The 27,510-nt window shown below is 37.9% G+C and overlaps 2 protein-coding genes across 3 annotated transcripts in view; both read left to right on the top strand.

Annotated features, from left to right (window-relative positions):
• The first annotated feature begins 142 nt into the window (after nucleotides 1-142).
• On the top strand, nucleotides 143-22,467 carry DNAAF10 (dynein axonemal assembly factor 10). Of its 2 annotated transcripts, XM_074332080.1 has the most exons (8): nucleotides 144-427; nucleotides 7,729-7,829; nucleotides 9,902-10,032; nucleotides 12,107-12,208; nucleotides 14,993-15,108; nucleotides 15,913-16,047; nucleotides 18,780-18,877; nucleotides 21,520-22,467. In XM_074332080.1, exons 1-8 carry the CDS (start codon nucleotides 245-247, stop codon nucleotides 21,725-21,727), a joined length of 1,074 nt encoding a protein of 357 aa, XP_074188181.1. In that variant the 5' UTR covers nucleotides 144-244; the 3' UTR covers nucleotides 21,728-22,467. The 2 variants fall into 2 exon arrangements, with proteins under 2 accessions (XP_074188182.1, XP_074188181.1); XM_074332081.1 differs by lacking the exon at nucleotides 12,107-12,208 and having other exon boundaries at nucleotides 143-427.
• Nucleotides 22,468-26,438: 3,971 nt separating this feature from the next.
• C1D (C1D nuclear receptor corepressor) overlaps nucleotides 26,439-27,510 on the top strand; it is a 44,322-nt gene continuing 43,250 nt past the window's right edge. The window contains exon 1 of the mRNA XM_074332079.1: nucleotides 26,439-26,876. The gene's annotated coding sequence lies outside the window, so the exon portion shown is untranslated. The remainder of the gene's footprint in view (nucleotides 26,877-27,510) is intronic.

The raw sequence follows: 27,510 nt of genomic DNA, 5'->3' as shown, positions 1-27,510 counted from the left end.
TGCTAAAGGCAGTACGTAAAGGCGATGAACTAATTTGTGCCATCGGTGAAGAAAAATCTTGTGTGACTTCAGGAGCACATCTGGCATTAACTAAGACAACTACATCCAGCTTGCTAGGGCGTCAGGGGGCGAGTACGGCAAGTGGGAAGGACAAACTGTCATTACTGTTTGGAGTCTGGTTTCCAGGTTAGTGTTTTGTCAGGGTCTGAGTGTGTCAGTCGGAGGAGGCGAAGTCGGCTGCACTATGTCGGCCTTTGAGAAGCCTCAGATCATCGCCCATATCCAGAAGGGCCTCAACTACACGGTATTTGACTGTAAGTGGGTGCCCTGCAGCGCCAAATTTGTGACCATGGGCAACTTCGCACGGGGTACCGGCGTCATTCAGCTGTACGAGATCCAGCACGGGGACCTAAAGCTGCTTCGGGAGGTGGGTTCCGGGTCGAGACTGCCCAGTTCCAGGATCTGGGAGTGCCGTTGGCGGCGAGTGCGGATCTTGGGGGTCTGCATTTCTTTTTGGCAAAGTTTTCGTTCAGGGTCCCCTAAAAGCACAGCTTGAGCTGCGCAGGAGTAGCGGAGATGACTGCAGATTGAGGAATAACTTCGACGTAAAATGCTTACGTTGGAGTCTTGAATTCTCCGAGGGCTTGTGCATCGGCGCCCTGCCGACCCTTTCCTTCACCCACTTCCACAATCTAGAGCGAAATCCCTGGAAGTGACGTTCCGACTTCGGGTCTAAATTCGAGGCCCTTCTGGGCAGTGCGCAGTTTGTGGAGAGTCTGTCAATAAGGCCCCTGTTAGTAAAAGGCTTCTTCATACAGGCAGAGCCAAAGCAGGCACCGGGATGCCTGCGGTGTAATTGGAGGAGACAACCTAACATTCATTCTTTCAACAAGTATCAGTTGATTGACGGGTGTTCCCAGGCGTGTGAATGACAATGTCTCCGATCTCATGGAGTTGTCTAGTGGGAGAAAGTATCAGTTAAATAATGACACTAACGATGCATAAATACAAACCAAGGTGAACTCTAGCGTAAAGGAACACGGTTCTATGAGAGTAAAACCAGATTTGAGATAAGTGGAAACTAACTAGGCCAAACTAGGAGCAGAGGAGGAGGTTTCCAGAGGAAACAGCATATGCGGAAGCTCAGCGGTGGGAGAGACGTTATTTTCTGAAACAGGAGTGGTAAGCAGGGACCAGCGTTGCAAGACTGTAAATCATTTAAAGATTTATGCCTTTTTTCTAAGAAAAATGGGACATCACTGAAGGGCTGTAAGCAGGGTGTGGCAAGCCCAGATTTACGAGTTTTGTAGAGATTACTTGTGAAAACTTGAAAGTAGTGATACTAACTAACATTTTTATACCAATTTACAGTTTTAAAAAAGCCTTGATTTGGGTTCCCTTAAAAAAAAAAAAATTGTCATACTCAAATGTTTAGGGTTGTAATAGACTACAGGGAAGGTTGACAACTCCAGGGATCAAAAGCTATGGAGAGAATCTGCTTGGAGGACTAAGGGATTAAACAATTTCGATAATAAGGTTTAGATTAGGCGGTATGTAAGGCCCCAGTCCACTTTAATTTTCTCTGAGTGCCAAGTTTCTTGTTCAGTTTATCTTCTCTATTCAGGCACTCCACTCTGAATAAACATGGCTTGTTCTTTTCTACCTTTTGTTGTATCCCCCAGTCACATGTTGCTATTTAAAGGTCCAGTTCAGATTTTTTGATTTATGAAGTCCCTTGCTGATCCCCACACAACCTAACTTTTCTTACATTACATTCCTATGGTACTTACTATCTGTGCCTGAAATACAGAGGGTGCCAAAAAAAAATGTATGCACATTTTAACAAAGGGAAAAACTATTAAAATTGTCATGCTCAATATATATCGATAACAAAAGATGAATACAAGTCACATTTGACTTCTGCAATTACCAGAGGTGCTCAAAGTGGTTACCATCAGCATAATTTTAATACGGTTTTTTCCTTTCTTAAAATGTATATACATTTTTTTGGCACCCTCTCTATATCATTCTGTTCCATTTATCGCTAATTACCATATTTTGCTGTGTATAATGTAGTCCCCGCGTATAATGTGCACCTATCCTTTTGGCCCAAACTTTCAGGGAAAAAAACCTTTTGTTTTAATTTTTTTAATTCAAATTTTTATTTGTTTACATTTAGATACTTGTTTTTTGTATTATAAAGGAATTTTAGCATTTATTTTTAAACATATTACGGTACAAGAAATTTTATGTAACAATCACAAAACACAAGAACAGATACAAAGTACAAAAAAATTTATGTACCGGTAACAAATTTATGATATTTAAGCATTGTAGAAGGCTAAGAACTCTTCATCGTTGCAAGTTCGTGGTAAGTTCAACAAAACTGATTATCGTATTCCAGGGTACAGGTATTATTTTGCATACAGATATCGTTATTGATTTCTAGAATTACACTTTTAACTCATAAGCAGAAATAAAAGAATTAAAAACATTTATATAGATGCGGAATTAGTACTACCCGTATATAACATGCATCCTTGTTTTTCCCTCACAAATTTGGGCAAAAAAGTGTGCATTATACACAGCAAAATATGGTAGATTGTAAGCTCCTGGAGAGTAAGGAAGATGTCATTCTTTAGTGTGGTATATAAGGAGCAGTCACTCAATAAATTGCTTGTTAAAAGAATGAGTAAATGTATGTCTGTAAAAGAATATAACTTGGGAAATTTAAATATTGGTTTATTGATCATTCGATTGGGGTCAGGGGTTTGAACAGATGGGAAATATTAGAATAGCAGAAAGAAACTTAAAGGTGAAGTATTAGGAACAAATACCAATCAAAGCTCAACCAAAGAGCATCTACAGACTTGTAACTTCTCTTTTACAAAACGATCATTTGTGTACATTTCAGGAATATACTTGTTCATAAAGTAAAATAGTGCTCTTTGTCTTTTGTAGAGATTCTGGAGGATTCTCATGCATTTTAAAAATAATTTGGCCTTTTAAACAAAAATCATGTGTTAATGATAGAACATTTTAAAAATAGATGTAGGAAAAGAAGAAAATTAATAATCACCCATAATCGCAATCCTAATAGTAACTACATTTTGTATTTACACGTATATCCTTTGGGACTTCTTTTTTCTACCATATGCTACCTGTTGAGAACCTATTATTTCAGGGTACTACGTTAAAGGACAAAAGGTATTTGAAAGGTGAGTCCCTTCTCCTAAACAGCTTACTGTCTAAAGAACGGATAAAACAAAAGTAAAAACACTTTTAATAACTTACATTGTATTTGGTTGTGATGATACCATGAAAAAGAATATGTATAGGTTAAGTACAAGCTCAGTGATTCCCAGCTCTCACTGTGCATCAGGGTGGCCTGAATGTGTATTATTGCCGTTGTTGTTTTGTATGTGTGTTTTAAAATACTCATGCCTTCATGCCGCCCTCCAGAAATTCTGATGCACTGGGACTCTTGCATCTAGATTAGAGTGAGGCCTGTACATCTGTACAGTATTTTTTACATTTCAGCCAGGCGATTCTAGTGAGTACCAAGGCTGACTACCATTGAGCTAGGTGAATTATGTATGTATTAAAATATTAGAAAATGTACTTGGCTCTGTCATTGTGGAACCACCCCAATCATGTGCCCCAAAACCCGTGCATCCAAAATGAAAAGGAGGGAAGCACACGGACCTTTGTTGATGTCTTTCTTATCTTGTTACTAAGAGGATAGATAGGGAATGAGGTCAGGGCCTGCATGCATAGTTGAACAGTTTGTTGCATCACACACAGGTGTGTGGCCAAGCGTTCAGTGAGAGCTGAAATCCATCTCTTTCTCATCGAGCCTTACCCATGTGAGACTTCACTAGCCCAGAAAGGGCACCTTTTTTTTCAAATGGGCACAAAGGACTAGGGGTTCGTCCTGAAAAATGGAATCATAGTTGGGGATGTTTACATTTAAAAAACTTATAATCTAATAGAATTCTGCATTTTTAGCCTCTGTGCCACTGAATTTTCTGCTTGTTAGCATTTGGTTGACTAAACCTTTGAAAGTTAATTAAGTAGTGCCAGGGTGTGGAGGAGGAAATACTGACAGGCTGTACTAGACCCACCCCCAGACAGAACAAAAATAGCTCTCCCAGGAATTATCGATCATGGGCTTCTTTAATCATGTTAACTTATTGTAGCAAAGAGAACCAACAGTTAGTCACATGTGACAACCATGGATGGTAATTTTAAATATCATATAGCAAAAGTTAATACATACTAAATTTCACTGTGGAACAAATTTCACAAAATAGATCTTTTTTTTTAATAACAGTTTTCTAGCAAGAAATATTTTAAGCAACCAGTGAATTCTTTTCGTCTTTTTTTCTTGTTTTTTTTTTGCAAAGGTAAAATATTTAACGGGGGCAGGGAGGGAGCCCTTTTATCAATTATAAAAAATTACCTCACTCCAATGTCCTCTCTTAATTTAGCTGCTATTATGGTTTCCATGAATGGCTGATGAAAGAGATAACACCCCCTGCTTTTCTAAGTCCACCTGTCAGCATAGCTCAGCCCATCTGAGCAAAGCGAAGGTCCTCGTTGCAGTGCAGTTGAGATATTTATGTGATTGAGTTTATTTGTTAGTATGTTTATATATTTTGAGTTTAATTTGATTCTTGTACAGCATACCACTAGTATCTATAAATGTCCATGTTTCTTTGATATAAGGAGAAAAGAGAACATGAAGGAAACATAAATACCATATATTTATATCTTGTGAAGATATGAATGAAGCTAAAAACCAAAGAACGCAAATCTGAAAGTACATTTAATTCACGCCTGTATCATTTACCTCACCAATCCGTTTCCGGGTTGGTTGGAACATTTCTTTGGTACTCTAGTGACTCTCAGGTTTGCAGAATGGGGGCTGTATAATAAAATGTTTCCTTAATTGATTTATGCGTAGGCCTGGAGGTAGCCTAGTTTCATAGAAAAGCTTGGACTCTACCTGGTTCTAGGAACATTGGGCAAGTCTCTTAGTCCTGTGAACCTGTTTCCTCATCTGGAGAGGGTGTTCCAGATGCTTAGTTTGCAGTTGAGTGTGTTCGAAAGAGAAGGAATGGTCTAGTCTTGAAAACATCTACAACAGTATGTGACATACAGGTGTTCAATATATGGATGCTATTTTCATTATTGTATATGAATGGTGCCAGAAAGCATACAGTATGTCACATGAAAATATGGTGGCGCAGTGGGAACGTGAACCCTGTCAGTGGTTTCTCTTTCCCCAGCACTAGGACAGAGATTAATAGATGTTCGTTTATACTTTCTGTCAGCGAATGTTGAGCTCGTACTAGGTATTGAACAAATTGGACAAGGTCCCAGTCTAATGGTACTCATTCTAGAAAGGGAAGAGGTAGATAATTGAATAAATAAAATGATTTTGTTGATAAGATTAAACAGGGCAAGTGACAGTGATATAGGAGTTCCTCTTCAGATTGGAGGGGCGGGGAAGGCCTCTTAGAGGAGGTGGCATTTAAACTGAAATCTGAATTGGAGGAAGACGGGAGAGCAGTGGGAACAGTAAATGCAAACATCCTGCGGTAGAAAGGACTTTGGTGTGTCTGAAGTACAAAATGAAAGCGGCAGGTGTGACTGGAGTGGGGCAGAAGGGGAGAAGCAGGAAACCAGGTGAGCGAGACCGGCAAGGCCAGATGTCAGTGGCCTTGTGTATTTTGTACACCGTGGGCCTTGGTTCCACTCCTGTGAGTCAGTGCCTTTAAATGTAGGTACATTTTATTTCATCCCATTATATTTGCAATAAAGACCCACTTTTAGAATGTGTGCAGTGACAAATGTGAAACTATCTGGTAACCTCTCGTGTAATAGAGAGGTTCTCAGTTTGGTTTCTTCTAGGATAGGAATTCTCAGATGTGTTCTGGTGTCAGAACATCTGGACCTCGTGGTGCCTGTTTATGAAACACCATGAAGTATTGGAATAGTTCCATCTCTGCACAAGGAAGCATTTTTCCAGTAGGAAAATCTGACTATATCACAAGAAGTAACCATACATAAAATTGTTTATCCTCATTTCTAGGTTTTCTTACTGGTATTCATTTGCTAGTATTTTCTAACAGACAAGCTGAAAACATGATTGAAGTAAAACTGAAATTTGAGGGGGAAAAAATCAGTTTGTTTGTTTAACTTATGTTGGCACCGGAAGATCAGTATGTTCCCTGAGCATGGTTTGAGATTCTCTATTCCAAAGATAGGCAAAAGTTAGGTAAAGGAGGCAAGTTTGTGCTTCCCACGTTTTTACTCCCAGTAATAAAATCTTAGAAGAACTGTGTGCTGATGTAGGCACTGAAAAATAGAAGTTACATTTTACCTCTTCCATGGCCTAAGAAGAATAGAAGCCCCTTCAGAGGCTCCAGGTGAAAGGAGAGGAATTTGGGGAAGCAGAATACTTTAGCTGGCAGAAGAGAAGAAACGGGTGACCAGTCTTCTCAGGCCTTCTCTGAGAAGAATTTTCCCATAGAGTTATATTAATATATGATGCAAGTTCCCTCTCAGCTCCTAATCCTGAGTCCCTAGAACCATATTCTTGCCATCAGAGCCCACCTGCTTTCTTACCTGAGAGGTCTGTCTTCACCTTCACCCCATGGCAGCCATTATCCATGACTGAGAGCTGGGGGAGACCCAGGCTCAGTGTGAGACAAGTGGGATGGAGGGAGTCGCTGTGTTATCAGTTGGCATGAGCTGGAACTTGGAATTAGTTTAACTGTAGAGATGGTGTCCTAACAGGGTTAGATGCTATATCACTATTAATGTATTATTTCAGCTACTTTTGAGGGAAGGGGAAGGTAGGGAGGACATAAGTGATGTGGAAACTGTCAGCTTTGTTAAATTGACAAAAATTTTGATTCTCTGTGTTGCCCCATTGTAAGATATTCTTCTTCATAAAATTGGAAAAATAACTGAAATAAATGAATATCAATCAGTGAATAACTGATGCTGTCTGGGACCACCTATGCATTACAAAAGTTTAACATTCTGCAGTTCTGTGCATCTCATTCATGTGGTCTTTTACAACCATGTTATTGTAAATGACTGATTTTGTTTACTGGACAATTCCAAGGCGACTGTGAATGCTTTATTTTATACCTGGTTACATACTGACTGCTAATTTTTCCAGATGCCAAACCATGAAAAAACTCAACAAGCTGGGAGTTTCCAAAGCTTTGTACCATATAATGATATCTTTTGAAAGGGTCGCACAGAGAATAGGACGTAAACATTCTCAGTTTATAGGGTTCTGCGGGGAAAACTCGAAGAGACACATAAACATTTTTGTTCTTGTAGCCATCTGGAAAGAATAATGTCTTCATCATGTTCTCATTTCTACTGAAGATCTTAAAGAAGAATACCACATTATGCTGAAATTTTCACATTTACAAACCAATGGAGAATGGTAGACATTCAGCTTTCGGATGTCTCATTACTGAGATGAGAGGAAAGGCAAAATTAAAACTCACTCTTTTTGACAGTTATATACTTCTAAACTACTGAAAAATGACTAAAGGAAAAGCATGACAATTTTTATTGGAAAACATTTTAATTGCATTTTATGTTATGTGCCTCATTTAAATCCCATAAAAGAGCCATAAATATTGTGGATTATAAATAGCTGCTTACATAAATAATGTATCCTCTCTCCCTTCTGTCAAGATTGAAAAGGCCAAACCCATTAAATGTGGAACATTTGGTGCAACATCTTTGCAGCAGAGATATTTAGCTACTGGAGATTTTGCTGGAAACCTTCAGATATGGTAAGATTAATCACTATTAAGACACGAGATAAGCAATTTATATGATAGTCTTGTTACTCTTCCTCTGAAAAAGAGAATTCTGATTTTTCTTTTAGCTATTTCACAAATTGTTACCAATATTTATTGCCACAAATACTGTTTGGTGCTAGCATTTAATACCTTGTGTTTGTAAATAAAGGGCTGTTCCCCTCCACCTTGAAGGATACAATATATGAAAAAGTACATTATAACACGGAGAAATATTAGATTATTAATTGTTTACATTTCAGCAAGACATTTGGCATTACAGAATAATACACTCAATTTTTGTCTGTTTTCATTTTTTAATGTAGAACTCCCAATTCATTTAAAAATTTTTAAATGTGTTAACTAACATTGAAGCATAACCTTTTAGGATCACATCTGTTGAGCAAATCAAGATAAACCTGTTTTTGAATGAGCAAAATTACAATTGTGCCAAATGCTTTTAATTTTAATGTTTTACCTAGAGTTATTTCCTCATATTTAAATTAGAGTTGAATGAATTCAAATTTCTCTGTAATTACTTTTCAGGAATATCTCTTAATCATCTAAGTTACACCTAAGTTAATATTCTAGAGAGAAACTCTTCACTACCTCATATTTTGTAATGTGACCTTTCTTGATTCTCACTTGGAATCTACTATTTTGTAATTAAATTACTTGGACCTATTTATTTGTTGTAGAATCATAATATAAAATAGAATGAAGCTATTTTAATTTACCCTTACTGTAGCTACTTAATAATTAAGTTAGCAGTTATTAGAATGCATTTGTTCTTACATGCTGTGTCATATACCTTCAAAGAAATTGAGAAAGACCAGTCTGAATGTTATTTTTTAAAATATATATATATATTTCAATACAAGAATATGCAACAAATTATCTTCCTAATAAATTCTTAGTATAGAACAGGTATTACCAACTTATTTTCATTGATAAGTCTTATAATTTCACATTTTAAAAAGTAATGTTTTAAAGTCTGTAAAAATAGCAAAAGTTGCTTTTTTTTTTTAAGTAGAACCTCTGTTCTGTTTAGTCTCTTGATTCTTTCACGATAATGCTACAAAGATAAACATTATCTCTAAACTAGGCTGAACTATCTCAAATTTGAAAAGTGAGATTTTACTAATCTTGGCTCATTAATAAATTGGGATTGCATTTCATGAAAAACTACATTCACTCTTTTTTTTAAAGCATAAGTTGTTGAGAACTGACTTGTTAAAGAGAAACGTGGATAGAAGGAAGCTCCAGTAGAAAAGCAAAAGAAGGGGGAAGTGCAGGAAAAGGAATGAATGAACATAACCTCCTTGAGCCATTCATCACCCAGCCGTCTAGTGTACACTCAAGCACACACAGTTATAGGAGTTATAGGTACTTCCCTGCATTCCTTTCCCTTAAATAACCTACAATTAGACAAACTTCAGCCAGTTTGACTATAATATTTGTGACCAACATGATGATGCACTGAAAAATACATAACTAGATGAAAATCAGTATGGAATTCAGTGAGAAAATAAAACATTATAAAGGGAGAAATGTGTACAAAGTAAACACTACTCATATTCCTTAGAAGGTCTCAAGACGACACTATCAAGGGCTCCTTTGGAAACATTCTAAATCACTTTGAATTTCCTCTACATTTAAAGCAGTGATGATCAGACTTCAGTCAGCAGAGCGTCAGCAGGTTTGGGGCCCCATCCAAGAGCTCCTCATTCATTGTGTCTGGAGAGGAGCCCGTGAATCTGCATTTATTCATAAGCACACTTCGTAATTCGTGTGCAGAGGTCCTAGATAGATCATTTTTGAGGAACACTTAAGTAAAGTGGGCTCAGGAGTTCAAATTCCAAGGCGAATGGTGACCGTTCTCATTGAGAGCTTAAAAGATGTTAAAGCGGAGAGAAGAAATGGGAAGTATATGTGTAAATTGCCTTCATAGCAAAACCCTTGTTTTTAAACAAAAATCTAACCATGGCATGCATTCTTAAATTTTAGTAGTGGATTAAATGTTTGGGACATGTGGTGTAAGTAAGAAGCTATCTTCTGTTGTTTAGGAATTTGGAAGCTCCAGAGATCCCAGTGTATTCTGTAAAGGGCCATAAAGAAATTATAAATACTATAGATGGTGTAGGTGGACTAGGAATTGGAGAAGGAGCACCTGAAATTGTGACTGGCAGCCGAGATGGTAAGTCAAAGTATTTTAACTTTTTTTCAAAAGATAAATCTCTATACAACAGTATATCCTCTATCTGGAAATCCTTTTTGGTAAGTAAGCTTGACCCCCTAAATCTGGCAATCTACTTTTTTAATAGGCAAGTTTGATTGCATGTCCCTAAATTGTTTCAGACTTTGGGGTATTTTGAGATAGAGGCATAGCACTTACTATTTTAGCTTTGAGCCACTTCAACTACTAACAACCATCATTTCCTGTGAACCTTGAAGGATTTAAAAAATTTTTATAGGTGTTTGAGGCAGCTGATGATGCAATGTGGGTGGCAGCTTTTCATTTTCTTTTTTTAAAAAGCCTTCATAGCAAAACTTGTGAAAATTGTACTTGTGAAAATTGTCATATCAACAGCTGGTTGAACACTGAAGTTCTGTGACCCTTCTGCTGAGCATTGTAGAAACCCCCAAGGGCACCAACTCTGCTTTTCCACTCTACAGTCACTAACAGCGACAGGTCTTAAAAGAAAAGTGACATGGAATTTTCTAATAGTTACCCAAGAGCGACTGTGTTTTAGAAATCAAGTATTTTTTCCAATTCTGAAAACAGTATGTAATATAGAAGAAAAAATAACATTCAGTCTACCACACTAGCATAACTAGTATTTTGTTTTCCTTTCCGGTCTTGTGTACAATTTTGTATAGTTATTAGTTGTGAATATGATTTTCTATCTTACTTTTTTCATTTATGTTTTGTCGTATGTAGATGTTGCTGTTTCCATATGGTTTTCCCAATTATCATTTTAACGACTATGTAACATTCCACCCTATGGGTGTGTCCGAGTGTCCTTAACCATGCCTGTCAATAAGCATTCAGTTTGCCTTACATTTCTTGTTTATTGCTTTGGGAGAGTGACTTAAAAATAATGAAGAAATGTGTATCATCATGTATATAACTCTTTTGGAATACATGTATTTTGTGGTTTTTAAAATTTACTGTCAAACTTTCCAAAGTACCTATTACCTTAATCAACTACTATAGATGAGGTAGGTTTCCAGTGTACGCTACCAGCATTTACTTTTCCCCCCCTAATTTTATAGATAAAAGTGGTACTCCATTCCAACTTGTGTTAACTTCTTTCTATATTTGTTTACTAGTTAATTTTGCTTTGTAAATTTTCTGTGTTCTTAGCTCATTTAACCATTGAGAAATTAATATGAATTTTATCAATTGTGTGAACCCTGTAGAGTAATACAAATCTCTTGTCACATTTGCAGGAAATTTTTTTCTCCTTAAAGCAGCCTTGATAGTGACCAATTTTATTTTATCCTTGGTGATAAATCTAGTAAAATTGCGCCCCTTTTCCTGCACTTATTATCCCTTTTAAGGACTTTTTTATACCCTTTTCCTACTCTTTTTCAGAAACCTACGCTTTAGCCATTTTATTACATGCATTTGTATTTCTCACGAGCAGTGACATCACTTAGTAGTCCTGTAATTTGCATTAAAATGAGGAAGTGGAAATTAAATTGAGAAGAATTATTCCTTAATTTTATTTAATATTTCCCTCTTCTCTATTGCCACAGGGAAACTCAACTTAATTGTATATGAAATAGTATTCTAAAACCTCGTATAAGAAATCAGAGATGTAAAAATTAGTTTATCATTAGTGTAAGAAAAATACCAACGATTATATGGATAGTAAGGAAAAAATTAAAATGGCACTGGTATTACTCTAAATAAATAATACATTAGTTTTAGGCTTAAGCAAAGAAAATAAAGCATGATTTGAATTACGTAACGTGTGTTTGCCTTGTCAGTCATATCTTATCAATAACTTAGAAACAGTTGGCTTTTCTGTGTCTCTATTAATTTGGAAATTTAAATCAGACAGTAACATATGGGCTATATCTCTGCTATTAAGTACAACTTACCCACTTAGAAGTCAGAAAATTTTTCGGAAGTGAATATTTTTCAGATGTTATGATGTCTAGTATCATATCACGGTGTTTCCAGGAAGCCATACGAAGAGAATACAGAAATGAATGTCATGATTCACTCTTGAGTTTTGCCAACTCACTTTTATTCATGACAGGAACTGTGAAGGTGTGGGACCCAAGGCAGAAAGGTGATCCTGTTGCTAATATGGAACCTGTACAAGGAGAAAACAAGCGAGACTGTTGGACAGTGGCATTTGGTAAATTACTGAAGAACTCTTAGATTTGCGGTATCGGATGGTAAAAGGCACAGTGCTTCAAGAAAGCCCCGGTAGTCTCCTTCTAGTCTGTTCTGTGGGTTATTCTGACAGTTCATTGAGGCAACTAGACGGTGGTTAACGTCAGGCTCTGGGGCCTGGGTTTCAATCCTCATGCTGCTGCTTATTGTCTGTGTGGCCTGGGGCAAGCGCTTCAGCGTCTCTGTTTTTTGGTTGCCTCGTTTATAAAATGGAGGTAATAATGGAGTTTAGATAATAGTGTGGTTATGAGGAGTCAGTGAGTTAGTACCCTTAGAAGTGTACTTAATTATGAAGTGCTCAAAAATATTTGCTATTATTATGTACTTCTGTTTAGCTAGATACTACTGACCTAGTTTAGAGCCAAATGCCCTTAATGGAGCTAAGGAGAGCCTCGGAGGCGAGTGGTAACCTAACAAATGTTATATTGTAGTCTACACAGTGTATATATATTTTCTAGAAAATAGTTATGCCATTACAAAATTATTTCTTATAAATTTGATAACCCTGTTCCTCTCTTTTATCTACTTAAAATGAATATTGATTTTGTAGGACAAATTGATGTTTGCCCTTGTGTCTCTTGCTGAGCACCACAATTAAAATAATTTTTGCTAATAAGGGATATGGGCCATATTTCGGTTTGAACCTCTATTTTCTTTCCCCCGTTTCTTAGTATAATCCTGTGTAGATAACAGACATTAAAAGTGGGATTTGACAATATATGTGAACTGTTCAACTTTTTATTTATAATTGGACTTATTTAAATAGAGGAAGAAAGTTTTAGACTTCTAATTTAAAAAATAAGTTATCGTATGGGAATTACTATGTGTGTATATATTATGAACAATTATATAAACTTAAGACACACACTTGGGGAGAAATTTCAGGATTAGTATTTAGAATCCTCATCTGAAAATTGATATAATAATTAAAAACTAATTACCATTGCATCCATTAAAGTCTTTTCATCATTGATCTAAGGGAGATAAGTACAATTTTAAATATAGGACATTAAGTTTTAAAAAACTTCATTGATTTGACAGTTTTTTATAAATGCCATGTAGGTGCAAAGCTGTGGGCGTATAAAGGCGAAACAGACTCATATTCTAGCCTCAAGCACTTTATAGTTTAGTAAAGAGGACATGATAGCTACATAAATTATAGTACAGGGTGGAAGTGATGAAAGGTCACGAGAGGCAGAAGGAATCCCAAGGTGACTGGGGGGTGAGGGGTGGGGGGTCATTTTGACCTCAGACCAAGGATGTATAGAAATAGAACCACTGAAATTGGAAGGAAATTTCAAGCATAAAGGAACACCTTGAAAAGTGCCCAAGAAAGAATGTAGAAGGAAATACTGTAATGGTCGGAATAGCTATAAAGATGGCTTAGGGACATGGCCAGAGGTGTTTAGATGGTCTGGAGGCAGTGGTGAACCTTTGAAGGTTTTTGCAAGGTTGAGATAAGATCAGAACTTGAGGAAAATTAACATTGTGTTGTGTAGTGGGGAGAGAGATGAGTGGCAGAGGGAATATGAGTTCTGAAACTCTGCAATATTCCAGGAAAGACATAGTTTAGAAGCAATGAGAAAGAGGCAGAAGGAATTTATTCAAAAGATAATATTGTGGCAAAATAAATAGAGTTTGACAATTTTTTGGAGATGAGGAACAAGGGAAAGGATTATGTCCAAGGTGACTGGATTTTGAGGCTGATTGTGGGGTGAATGACATTATTAATTGAAAAAGTTCCACAAAAGCTGTGATGGTTTGTACAGGAAGATGGTGAGGTCAGTTTTGGACATCCTGAGTTTAAGACGCTGCTGTATCATCTAGGTGGCACCCAGGGCTGGAGTTTATGAGAAAGAGGGCTTTGGAGGTAGTAGAGAACAAAAGCACTGGGATGAGGTGCCCAGATAGCCTGGCACAGTTACATGGGCCTCCTCGCCATGCTTTCCTCAGCAGGAGGTACTCCAGAAAACAGTCTTTGCTACCAAGCAGGATGCATCTCACTACAGATTATAAACTTGCTTCAGGTGTGATCATCCATACAACTAAACATAGATCCCAGTGTGCTATAACTTATGTCAGGTTTCCTTGCAAAGAGGAGATAATAGCAGAGCAACATTTTCAAAATAAATAAGTTTTACAGTAGTTTCTATTTGCATTCAAATAAAGTTACTGCCAAAGAAAGCAATGGAAGGGGGATCAAATATATGGTGATGGAAGGAGAACTGACTCTGGGTGGTGAACACACAATGGGATTTATAGATGATGTATTACAGAATTGTACACCTGAAATCTATGTAACTTTACTAACAATTGTCACCCCAATAAACTTAAAAAAAAAGTAGGTGAAATAAACCTATCTTAAAAAAAAAAAAAAAAGAAAGAAAGAAAGCAATGGAGGCGTAGCTGTATTTATTCTAAATACCAAACCCTACTATGTTTACACTATGGTTGTTGGCCTTAAAGTTTTCACATATATAGTATAGAGAGAACATTTGCTTTCAACTCAGAATCTAATAAACACTTTCACATATCCCTTTAGTGTAGCATGAACTTTAAAAAAAAAAAAATCAGATACCAAATTTATAATCTTCGTGTTCTGTTAGGATTGATAACATGAGATTCTGCCCATTGTGATTTTAAAAATCTGATTTCGTACAAGTTATGTGTGTAGTTTCATAAGATTATTTCAGCAGCCTTCAGATGAGCATTTATTAGGGCCTGACACATGTGTCTTGACTTCCAGGCAATGCTTATAATCAAGAGGAACGTGTTGTTTGTGCTGGCTATGACAACGGGGATATCAAACTGTTTGATCTCAGAAATATGTCATTGCGGTGGGAGACCAACATCAAAAATGGGGTAATGCACATCTGGATTCTTTTCAGTTTCGCTGAGTGTGTTTTCCTCTGCCTCTGAACCATGGCAAAAGGAAAGCTCCTCCCATAACTCATCTCAGTCCAACCTGTCTGTCTATGAGTGGTTCTAAACCTTTTGGGGCCATAGAGCCCTTTGGGATCTAATGAAAATCATAGAACTTCTCTTGGGAAGTGAACACACACCCAGATGTGGGATGACAATGGCGGGTGAGTCACCACACCCTGAGGCCCGTCCGGGGACCCCTGTGGGCCATGCATTGTGATACCAAAATAAGAAAGTGAAAGGACTTTTTCTGCTAATATTAGAAAGCCAGAAATAGTAATAGCCTTCCCAGGTACTTTCAGATTTTTAGTTTCTGAGTTGTATGCCTTTAGTAAAGAATGGGGTTTCCTCCTGTTTTCTAAAGTCGGCCTTGACTTAACTGTGTACAGTAATTATGTAATAACTGTGAAAAATTACATTATGGCTTTCCAAATGTATCTGATAGGGGAACTCAAGATGGTTTTGATCTTATTAACCAAGAAGGAATTTTTTTATGGTTTAAAAGTATTTGATGAATTAGTTCAGAAGACAAAATTATTGTTGAAATGCTTTCACACGAGCTGATAACTTTAAAGTTGTTTTACTTAGTTTAAAAGCACCTCCTGAATAATAATCAATAATAAATATTCTCTATTTTCAGGTATGCAGCTTGGAGTTTGACAGAAAAGATATAAGTATGTTGTTTTACTTAGTTTAAAAGCACCTCCTGAATAATAATCAATAATAAATATTCTCTATTTTCAGGTATGCAGCTTGGAGTTTGACAGAAAAGATATAAGTATGAATAAGTTAGTAGCTACATCTCTGGAAGGAAAGTTTCATGTTTTTGACATGAGAACACAGCACCCCACCAAAGGTTTTGCTTCTGTTTCTGAAAAGGTAAATATGAGGGAAATGTCTTTCTGTGAAGAGGAATGTTCATAACTTGTTTTAGACTAAGAAAGAGACTTAGTCACCAGGGTTCCTTCCAGGTCTTTATGTGAAGGGAGCTATTTTTAATATATTCTTGTGGGATCTTGACAAGTTTTTCTCTGCAAAGAGTACTTTCCAAAAGTTCTTCAGAGACTTCTTGATTATAATAAAGGCCTCAGTTGACTAGGTATCTTATTTTGTGGTTTAGGAGCAATCACAGGAAAACTAGCTGATGTTAGGAATTCGATCAACAAAAGCTGGCTTTGTGTTTCCTAATAAATATTTAATATCTGTATTAATACCTAATTATATACTTTTAGGTCCATATCAACATATACCTTTCTATAGTACTAATTATATACTTTTCAAAATATATCAACATATATATGTATATGATATAAATCATCACATTTTATTTTATATTCCAGTTTGCTATATTAAATGAAATTATGTAAGTGCTAATCTGTGTGATTAGTACATAGTAGATGCTCAAAATTTTATGTATTCATTTATTCATTCATACATGCATGCATACATACATACATACCGTGTTTCCCCAAAAGTAAGACCTAGCCGGACAATCAGCTCTAATGCGTCTTTTGGAGCAAAAATTAATATAAGACCCTGTCTTATATAAGACCCGGTATTATATTATATTAATATTATTATATTATTTATATTATATTATATATTATATTATAAGACCTGGCCTTATATTATAGTAAAATAAGACCAGATCTTATAGTAAAATAAGACTGGGTCTTATATTAATTTTTGCTCCAAAAGACACATTAGAGCTGATTGTCCGGCTAGGTCTTATTTTCGGGGAAACATGGTACATACTTTGCCTTAGTCCAAATAGTATTTGAGGTAGCTTAGAAAGAAACATATGGTATTACAATATTAGAAAAATAGATGAAGAAAGCAGGGCAAAGGGAAAATATTGGTTAAAAAAAATGTGATGTCTGGAGTAGGGAATTACATAAAATTCATGCTGAACCATCCTGTCCTTTGCAAGAGATGGATTGGAAATGTGATTCTGAGCTTCCTGGAGTATAAAAATAAAGAAAGATCAGTTAGAGATTTGTAGTTTCTATGAGATTGGAATATGTAAGTTGTTCAGGAAATAAAACTTCACTCCTTTGCTCCCTCTACCCTGGATTCAGTGGTACTTCTCAAACATTCCTATTTTGTCTTATTTTATTATTACACTAATGATGGCTATTGCATGTAAATTACTATCACTTCCTGATGAACTAAATTCTTAACAAGGTAACTATATACATTGTAATATTGTTTTGCTTTTGTCATTCCAGAATATATTAAGTATCAACAATATAAAGCACTTTACTAAATTGTTCTATAGACAATTGCAACATATTTCTCATTATCTGTAAATTATATTGTCCTCTCCAAAGTTTTTTTGTTACATTTAGTTAATCTGTCAAATAAATAACTGGTGTATTTACAGAGGTCATTTTCCCTCTTGCTTTTTGTGTTTTTATGAACTTCCAGGAGAAAAAGAGAAGTTTAATCTACAAAACAAAATGTTTTAACACTTGAACCTAATTACTTGAGGACTCTTAACACACTTAAAATGTGTATTTTGAGATAATGTGTATTTATCTGCTAACAGTAATTCTCTTAAAATATTGTTAAAATCAAATGTCATGACTAATCACTCACTAAAATGTGAAGTGTCTTACGTGTGGCTTAGATCAAGTTAGCCAGACTCCTTCTACAACACAGAAGTCTTTCATCCCTCCCTCCCTCGGTCCCTCTTTCTCTCCTCCCCTCTGTCTTTCTCTTTCTCTCTCTCTTTTCTTAAATTCCCCACAGTGAATATAGCACTGCCAGTTTCCCTGAAAATAAGACCGGGTCTTATATTAATTTTTGCTCCAAAAGACACATTAGGGCTTATGTTCAGGGGATGTCATCCTGAAAAATGATGCTAGGGCTTATTTTCCAGTTAGGTCTTATTTTCGGGGAAACACGGTATTAGGCTTGATTTATTGGTGGTTGATAAGGTGCTAACAAGCTGTTAACCTTCATCCAGTTGCCATTTTTATCTTTTGGTTTAATATGACTGATAAGGCCTTGGCTTATTGGGACCATAAACACTGTCTATAAATCCTCATGGTCCTTATTTTTAAGACTAGACAAGCCCAACAGTGTAGATTGAAAATAAGGCTCTGGGAGCTTTAAGTAAAAATTCGTTCTGTATATGGGAACTCTTCTTTCCACTCAGTTTTGCTGTGAACCTAAAACTGCATTAAAAAGTAAAGTTTATTTTTAAAATAATTCAATCTTTTTTTTTTTCGCTTAGGAAGTATATGTGTTTGTATTTTGAGTCTTTTCCTCCTTGGTGAGTTGGAGATATTTAAATGCATAAAATCTATTTGCATTTATGTGATACTCTAAATTTAAATGGACTTTTAATTTGATGACATCATTTTTTTTTAAATCCAGTAGAACTTTGCTTCATAAAGTAATAAAGGAAAACGATGCTTTTCCTAATTTCTGATGGGCTCCTATAAATCTCTAGCCATTTTAAAGAGAAGTGCCAGAAAACACTTTTAATTACTTTTATAACAGTTGAAATTAGAGAAAATTCTTTATTTATAGGGTTTCTATTCTAGGACAGCCAGTGTTTGTCCTATAAACTTATAAACCAGTTGTGTGTCTCTCATCCTGTTTAGGCTCATAAATCTACTGTGTGGCAGGTCCGACACCTGCCACAGAACCGAGAGCTCTTTCTGACAGCGGGGGGTGCCGGCGGCCTTCACCTCTGGAAGTAGTAAGTCTGCCAGCATACACGGCTACTTGTTAAGTCACTTGAGGCTGTAAAGTAGGATTAGATTGAACTAAGTGTTATTTTCTAAGCATTTTTTTTTTTTTTTTACCAATCTACTTATTTTACACTTAGTAAATATTAACCATCTTTTGACATTAAATATGTTTGTTATTTTAGTGGTGTCTTCTATGTGGTGGAATAGGCCAGGAGCACTTCTTTTCATAGGTTTGAAATCATGGTTTTTTGCTAGATTTATTTATTTTTTCCTTTAATAGGAAAACTTTCACCAAAGGCTTTTGTGAAATATTGTCATCAGATCAGTAGAACACTATCCCTAGAAGATAAGAAAAGGGTTGGAATTCTTAGTTTTAGGTCCTGATAAGTCACATGACGGAGTTCAGATAACATCCTTGTGATGGAACTAAAATAGAGCCCAGGGCCGCTGATTGGTGTCCAGGAAAAGCCTTGTCCCTGAGTTTGCTTTCTGCACACTGTGGGCAGAGTGAGTGACATGACAGCTTCCCATGCACTGCACTCTGAATGCTAAGGGCCCAGCGGTGGCAGATAGGAGCTTAGCTGCTCATTTAAAAGGCCTGGTAAAAATTGGGAGTTAATGGTATTTCCTTCCCTAAATGTCACTTAAGGAAAAAGAACAATACAAGCCATAAATAAATGAAAGATATTTCAAAAAATAAAGTTTAAAAAAATATAGAAGAAAACCACTCTTCTCAGTATTTCTGGGACTTTTACATTTACAAAATACCTCTCTATTTAGTAGCTCCTTGGAGAAGCTAGAAAAGGTTCTGAAACACAGGGCTGCCATTGAAAAGTACTTGTTAAAAAGTATGTACAGAGAGAGCTGACCAAAAACCAAGCGTGACTACTTCAGATCCAAACTACATAGTTTCTGAAACTACATAGTTTCTGAGAATAAAAAGCAGAGGGAAAGTTATGGGGATCCCGGGAGAATGATCACTTCGTAATTCCCCTTTTCCTGGTGCCTTTGCCCATTGTTCTTCCCTGATTCTTCCAGCTCAGACTCCACTCCACAGTGGAAACCATACGCACCACTGACCTACTTGACCAAACTCTTTAGGCTGTTTCCCTGAAGCTCTAGTCCCAGTTTTCTTTGTAATATTCATATGGAGTTGTTTCCGTGTGACACGCGAACACGTTTGCAACTAGAATTTTTTACTATAGTGGGTTTAGTTAGTATCAGTAAAGTTGGGTCTGTATGCAATTAGAAATTTGAATTTACCTCAATCTGAGCATTAATCCTTATCACAGATATCTAGTCTAACCTCCCAGTTGGTTTGGCGTTTTGCTATCAGGTATTACGCCAGAAAAGGAGAACTGATTTAAGTAAAATGATGTTTAGCTTTATTTCCTGTCACCAGTCTCCCTTGATAGTGATACAATTAAATTATAAATATTTATTGAGCACCTACCCAAGAGTTCCTAAGGAAAATCATCTAGTTATTCAGAAATTGTTTTTTGAATGAATGGCCCCCAAGATGCTGATTTTTTAAATATTTGAAACACATACACAGTCTTAAAACTTTAATAGACAATATGGAGGGTTTTTAAAAAAAATCTGTGTTACCTTTTAAATGCTAAATAACTACAGCCTTTGCCGAGAGACATAGAAAAAAAATTCCATAAACTTTTATCCATCTGAATGTTTTATTCCTTTTAATGAAAAGAAGTTGTAGAGTCTGAGAGGAAAAAGAATAGTAGGTATCATCCTGTCACCTCTGTTTCCGCTCTGCTTCTGAGTAGCTTTATGTCTCTGAAACTTTTGTGTTAACATTTATGAAATACAGGGAGCATCACAGTTGATACCTACCAAGCTTTCAGAGGCCTCCTGAGGCTGGCGCATACCCTTGTATTTCACCAGGAATACATCTCCGTCCGGGAGGGATGTTTCCTTTCCCCTCTCTCAAATCTAGACCAAGTCGTGTTTATGAGTTCCTCACCTACAGCTCTTGTTATTTTATAAATTTATGTTTTCAGCTGAAAGAAAATCCAATGTCCTCAGAATTGCTTTTGTCTTTTTTGAAGCGGTGACATTTAGGTCTAAAATCTCCCCCAGCGTGCCTTCCCATAGAAGTGGTACACAAGGGACCTGAGACTTGGAGCTACATATCGGAGCTCTGGGGTTAGAAACCAATGTCTGTCTTCCATTCTGGAAGTGTTTCGATGGGGTTCTGCAAATGTTACTCACAGCTTTTGCCTTTGCGCGTGCTATTTGCCCGTGGCATCTAGCAATCCCAATCTAGAGGAGAATTACAATAAAATATTATCAAGAGCACCAAGTAAATTTATAAAAGATGCTCGATCAACCTAGAACTTACATGTTAAAAAAGAATACACAGACTCATGTTGAATAGAAATGATGTGTAAAGGGTTTTAGTAAAACTCTCTCTTTTTGATGAGATTTTTTTTTTTTTAGGGCTGAGGTTGAGGTTGAAAGAGTGTCTCTTCATGTGCATACAGCTCAACCTTAGAACCATTCTTTAAGTATTTGTCAGTTCTAATAATCAACTGAGAAATGAAAATAGAGTTATTGGAGTATGTGTATAAAAATAAAATGGTGAATGCTAAGATGCACCTGTCTCTTCTGACCATTTGGATCTTGTTTTCAGCGAATACCCTACTCAGCGGTCAAAGAAAGATTCTGAGGGAGTGGAGATGGGAGTTGCGGGGTCAGTCAGCCTTCTGCAGAACGTGACGTTGTCCTCCCAGCCCATTTCCAGTCTGGACTGGAGTCCAGATAAAAGAGGTCTCTGCATCTGTAGTTCATTTGATCAAATGGTAAGAGTGCTGATTATTACAAAACTCCATAAAATTTGATCTGAAGACTTTGGACTTGAGACCTTTCAGCAGAACACTCATAGAATTTAAAATGTGTTGTGCCTTGTCGGACCCTCCTTGAGCAAAGTTGGATTTGCCCGATGGAAAAAGGCCCCCGATGTAAACTTCCAGGCTAGCCTCTCTCTGGGTGTGAAATGCCCAGCAAGCAGTGTGTTCCCGTCACCTGGCCTGTCCCTGGTTTGCTGCTGTACTTTGGGGCACCTCTGTCTCCAGAGCCAGCTCTGCCCCTTTCCCTCCATTTCAAAGAAAAAATTGATACTTGTCTGTATTTAAACATATGTTACACTTGTTCGACATCCTCAACGTTCCATATTTTATAATAACACTTGTGTTGCATTTTAGTGTTTACAGGGTTGTGGGAGGGATCGCTGTTCTGGTTTAAAATTTGCCTTGGTAAAACAGCTGTGAAAATTAACCTTCATACATAACACTTTGCGAGATTTCAGTGTCACTAAGTTTCAATACAAGATATTACTTTATAAAATACCAAAGTGGCATAGTCAGACTAGATTTGGGTAACTGGTTTTAGCAGTGCAACTTGTAAAATGAAATACTGTGACTTACAAAGACCTCTTTTTTACTTAAACAAGAGTTGAATTAGTGAGACTTGTGGTTATTGACTATGTATGGTAAGTGATGTTGAGATTATGGGGGTTTTGTAGCCTTAATTTTTGTCAAACTTTTTAATATATTTTATGAATAAATTTCTGTTTTTGAAATCTGTGGTAGCTTTGATTCTTTTCACTTAACAGGAGTAATAAAGCTAACACCATCACTTCTTGTGCTTTATACATGCTTAATAAGTACCTCTTAAGTCACTTTGTTTCTTCAGTGTTCACCATCTCTTAAGCAAAGCTCAGAGAGGTATAAATTTTATCACACTTTCATTAGCTTACCCTCCCTCCTCCATTCAAGAGACAGAGCCACCTACAACATTCGTAATATGTGAAATTCATGTGATTTCAGGGGTTCTTGGAAAATCACTTGTTTGGAATATTAAACACTTCTGTTCTCATCCCATTGGCCATGGTTTGGTCATGTGACTACACCCGCCATTGTGAGGCTGAGAAACATAGACTTTATTCTGTACATATATTAAGTGATATACTTAACTCACATTTGGGAATTCTGGTACTGAGGAAGACAGGGAAATGGATATAAGGAGGCATAAGTGAATTCTGCCAGTGTGACAGAATGGTTCAGCATAAAGTCTCCCATGAGCTAAAAACTAGGAAGTGATCAATTCATGCTTCTTTAGGCTGAATCTGGGTCTTGGCACCCAATTGGCACTTTTGGCTTCTCAGCTATAAATAGTATAGATAAGACACTGTGGAATCACTTGTTTCCCTGCCCTGTTGAATCAGTTTTACTCTCCTTCACGTACAGTCAGTGAAAGTCCTGCCCAGCACAAAATTATGAGAGGGATATTCCCCTTAAAAACGCAAACTGATCTTCTACCCTAAATTTCTTTTCTTGGGAATTTATTTTTACTTAATAATTTGTTTTAAATCCTAAGCACCGGTTCCGTTGAGGGGCAGTCCAAAGACACGTGCAGTAGAACATGAATGGAGCACATTACCTCATGCATCTCTATAAATTCACAAAAGAAACTTGAAGGGAAAACAATGTTTTATGACTCAGTGTGTATTTGTTCCTACTGAAAATGACTTTTGGTGGTGACTTAGATGGATACATTTTGTTACTTATATAGGAAAAATAATTTTTCCCATTAATGTCTTAGGATTGTCCCATACACAAAATGATTTCATCCATTTTCTGCATGAGAACAGCCAAATGGTTTCTGGCAAATACTTAGAGCTTTCGATTATGCCTATGCAAAGGCACTATCAGATGAGCCTCTTTTTTCTTTTCTTTCAGTTTCTCTGTTTTTTATTTTAAATGTTACCATTCCATTATATTTTAAATGTACTGAGTCTAGGGTCCGTGTCACTAAGCACTGTGAGACGTGCCTCTTCACTTGTAGTGAATCGCCTTCCCCTGGAAAGAGGCAGGCTCCTAAGGCTGTGTGTGGGGAATCTCAGGACTTGGTTGTTAACGACAGACCCTGTGATGCACTGCCCCCTTGTGGGAGAATGGGCATTCACACCTTTTATCACAAAAAAAGGGATCTTGCTTTTCAAGTGCAACTGGAAAAACTGCCCTGTTTAATTCCAGCGAGGCACACAAGTCAAACTGGACCTCGAGAAAGATTTTATCTTATGTAAATTTCTTCCCAAAATGTGAGTGTGTTTATGAAAAGTAACACTATATACGATAACACTTCAAAAGTTGTATAATTAAAATTTGTATCAAAAGTTGTATAATTAAAAAGTTGTTAATTAAATAAAAGCTTTATTACAGATTCAGCCTTATTTTTAGTGCACCATAAAAGCCGACTTCCAAGAGGAAACATTTGGCTTCTTATAAAGCAAGGCATTTTCTTGTAAAGTAAATAAATAGTATATAACTCTACTTCCCACCACTAATTCATTTTATAAATTCTAATTGTAATATGAAGTAGTATGTCTCAGAGTAAGAACTTCTTTATACCATCATTTTAACTTGCTGCAAACATTCTAGAATTTTCCCCCCACCTTCCTTGCTCCGGATTTGCATGGGATATAGTCATTGTTTTTACAAGCTATTTCTGCACCAACAAGTCAATGAGCAGGAGGCCTCCATCTGCCCACTTTTGGCGCTGTGGACCACACAGCTAAAATAAGCAACACAAATAAACACTGTGGTCAGAGACTCGCAACTCTCCCTCACAGCAGGCTGAAGACACACACTTTCTCCTCGTTTTGTCTTCAACTTTTCTTCTTTATCCCTCAAAAGCTCATACTAGGTCTTTTGTAGCAAACTGGAATGTGGGTTCTGGAAGAGGCCTTTGAATCAGCTGAGCCCAGTCTCCCTTGGAGACAGACTGGTGCTGCATCTTCTGACGCCCTGGTCCATCTCTCTTCTTCCTGCATTGGCCCTAGGAGGCCACTCTGCATTCCATTTCCCCTGAGAAGCAGGGCACCTCTTGGTCTAACCACGCCAAGAACAGATCAGGTGCGCAAACAACACCACCATCAGAGGCGATAAGGATTAGCAAATAAACGACCTGGGAGGAACAGAAGCAGAGGTTTGGTTCTCAGTACCCTGCAGATAAACAAGTGTTTGATCTGGGCTGAGCACATCCCTTATCTGGTGAGAGATAACATTCACACTCAGAGGGGATCTGTGCTTGCTGTAAACACATTGGGAACCCTTTGAGTGCTGGCCTGGTCCTCACACCGAGGGCTTAAGGAACAATGGACTAGGGGAAATTATTACAAAACAGATCAGAGAACCCGAAGAATTCCCGGGGTCTTCACACAAGAGTCCTGGTGGCCACAGTCTCTACTCATCCACCAAGGGCCACTGGGGCCTGCTGTAGATTTTCCAAAGCTGCCCAGTAAAGCTTCTTAGGAGAAATGTCACAAGCCTCATTCTTTTTCTCCTTTTCAAAAGGTGGTTGAAGCTGAAGAAAGCATTGAAGAGTGAGACCAGAGGGAAAACCACTAGCATGTCTCTAGACAGACTTGATCAGGATAACATATATAAAGATAATAATGTTGACAACGATAGCAGCTAATATTTCCTGAATACTTACTTTGTGCCAGGCACTATACTAAGTGTTTGTCCTGTATTATATTCTTCAATCCTCACCATAAAACTTTTCAGTACTATTGTTGACATTTGCAAATGAGAAATAGGCTTTAAGAGGTGAAGAGACTTACCCAAAACCCCACTACCAGGAAGCAGGAGATCCAGAAATAGAAACATGGTTTGTCTGTCTCTAGTACTCAAACTCTTAACCTCACCTTTTTTATACATAGGAGGAACCTGTTGGATGCATGTTTTCCCCCATCAATTTCACTACTTTAAGGATATAAGACTTTATTTAAAAATGTTTCACAGTCAATTTGGAGGGATTCTGATGAAATCAGGAGAGAGCAAAGAAGCACTGCAAGGGAAGGCAGGGAGGGGAAACCACCGCTCGTTAGTGGCCTGGTGTGAGCTGGCACGGGTTTCCCTCAGGTCTTCACCACAGCCCTGTTACTGCCTCCCACTGTGGCAGGCAGCAGGCCTCCCCACGCCTACTTGTTCCTCCTTCCTCCGAACCAGAGCTCCATTTTTATCACAGCACATAATAAAGATTACACCTGCCTGCCTCCCTTTCAGCTAGGTGTGGCCACCATGGACCATGAGCTTGGGCCTGTACTCCAGGGAGGTAGAACCAACCTGGAGAGTGAGGAGCCCGATGCCTGATGGGTGGGGGCCACCGGGCCTGCCTGACGCTGTTTCCCTGGACTGCTCTACCTGACAGACACAGGAGCTTGTTTCTTGTTTAAACCAGTGATCACTTGGGAGTTTCTTGTGTATGCATGGATACCTAGTCCTCACTACTTTTTTTCCTTCTTTTTACAGAGGGGGAAAGAGGCTCAGAAAGAGGAAATAACTTGGTCCAAAGTCGTACAAGTATTATGTGGCAAAATTCAGATTTGCATTTATCTGTTTGAGTTCTTTGCTTTTCTAGGACAGTCTGTATTAGTAAAAGTAATAAGAACATGCATGTATTCAGTGCTTTGTAATTTGAAAATCCTTTCTTATGTGTTATGCAATATGTGTGGTTTGGGCTATTGGGGCTTTAAGCAACAGAAATAGACTCTTGATAGCATACTAAAGAGGACTCCATAGGAGGGTGTGGGGTGGTGTATCAGTCTGCGTTCAGAGAAGCAAAATCACTAGGGATTTATTACAGGAACCTGACCTTACCCAATTGTGGGAGCTGATTAAGCAGTCTCTATAAAGCCGCTGTCCTCGGTCTGATGCTGGAGCTGGAGTCCACAAGGCAGGCAGCTGGGGAGGGGAGACGGATATAAGTGGGGAAGAACAAGAACCAGCCGGGACCCACACACACCAGCTGGGAACCACAAGGATCAGCTGAACCCCGTGCCTCTGGCATACCTACCCTGCAGAAACCAGGACCCTTCATCTCCGAGCTGAGCACACATGCCTGGCCCAGAAGTTGGAGAAGCTGAATGAGGACCCAGGGAAAGGCATGGCAGTTGCAGGCTGGCCACTGCCTCGTGCTAACAAGGTGAGCAAGCAGATAAAGTGCAACACTTGCTTGGCGGGAGGGAGAGAAGTCTTGCCCTGGGCTTGAAGGGTGGTTGGACAGGTCAGGGGAGGTTACCTGAAGTGAAGATGCTGATGATGGAATGTGTGTGGCAGGTTGGGGATAAAGAAAGACAGCACAGTAGAACAGAAGGAACACTGATCCCAGAATCAGAAAGCTGCAGTATGTTAGTCATGTCTCTTTGGGTTCCAGACACAGGATCTCAACTGACACTGGCTTAATATAAAGTGGTGTGTGACTGTGAAATCTGAGGGCAGATTATCTTCTGGTGTGGCTGAACCAAAGCTGCAAGGCTCACAGTGTGTTGCCAGGCAGTGTCTGAGTCTCGGCTGGCTGTCCTCTGGTTGACTGCATTCTCAGGCAGGCTTTCCCCAGGTGGTGGCCAAAATGACCAAGTGTGTGTCATCCCAGTGGGCAGAGGGCACATTCCCCCAACAGTTCCAGCCTGGCAGGGCCGGTGCCCTCCCTGAGCTAATTGTGATGGTCAGGGAGAAAGAGTGTTCTCATTGTTTAGGCCCATTTATTGCGCCCACAAATTCCTAACAACGTGAAGTTTGAGGCGGTTCCCACAACAAAGTCAGGCTACCATTATCAC

Source organism: Rhinolophus sinicus, linkage group LG05, assembly GCF_036562045.2.
Source record: "Rhinolophus sinicus isolate RSC01 linkage group LG05, ASM3656204v1, whole genome shotgun sequence".
Lineage (NCBI taxonomy): Eukaryota > Metazoa > Chordata > Mammalia > Chiroptera > Rhinolophidae > Rhinolophus > Rhinolophus sinicus.
The sequence above is the reverse complement of the archived record's forward strand: the minus strand, read 5'-3'. Positions and strand labels throughout refer to the sequence as shown.

Excerpts from the sequence above, each read along its gene's own strand:
- DNAAF10 (XM_074332080.1), top strand. The coding sequence starts at position 245 with ATGTCGGCCTTTGAGAAGCCTCAGATCATCGCCCATATCCAGAAGGGC. Across the intron at positions 16,048-18,779 it reads TTGCTTCTGTTTCTGAAAAG|GCTCATAAATCTACTGTGTG; the intron begins GTAAATATGAGG and ends CATCCTGTTTAG. Across the intron at positions 18,878-21,519 it reads GGCCTTCACCTCTGGAAGTA|CGAATACCCTACTCAGCGGT; the intron begins GTAAGTCTGCCA and ends TCTTGTTTTCAG.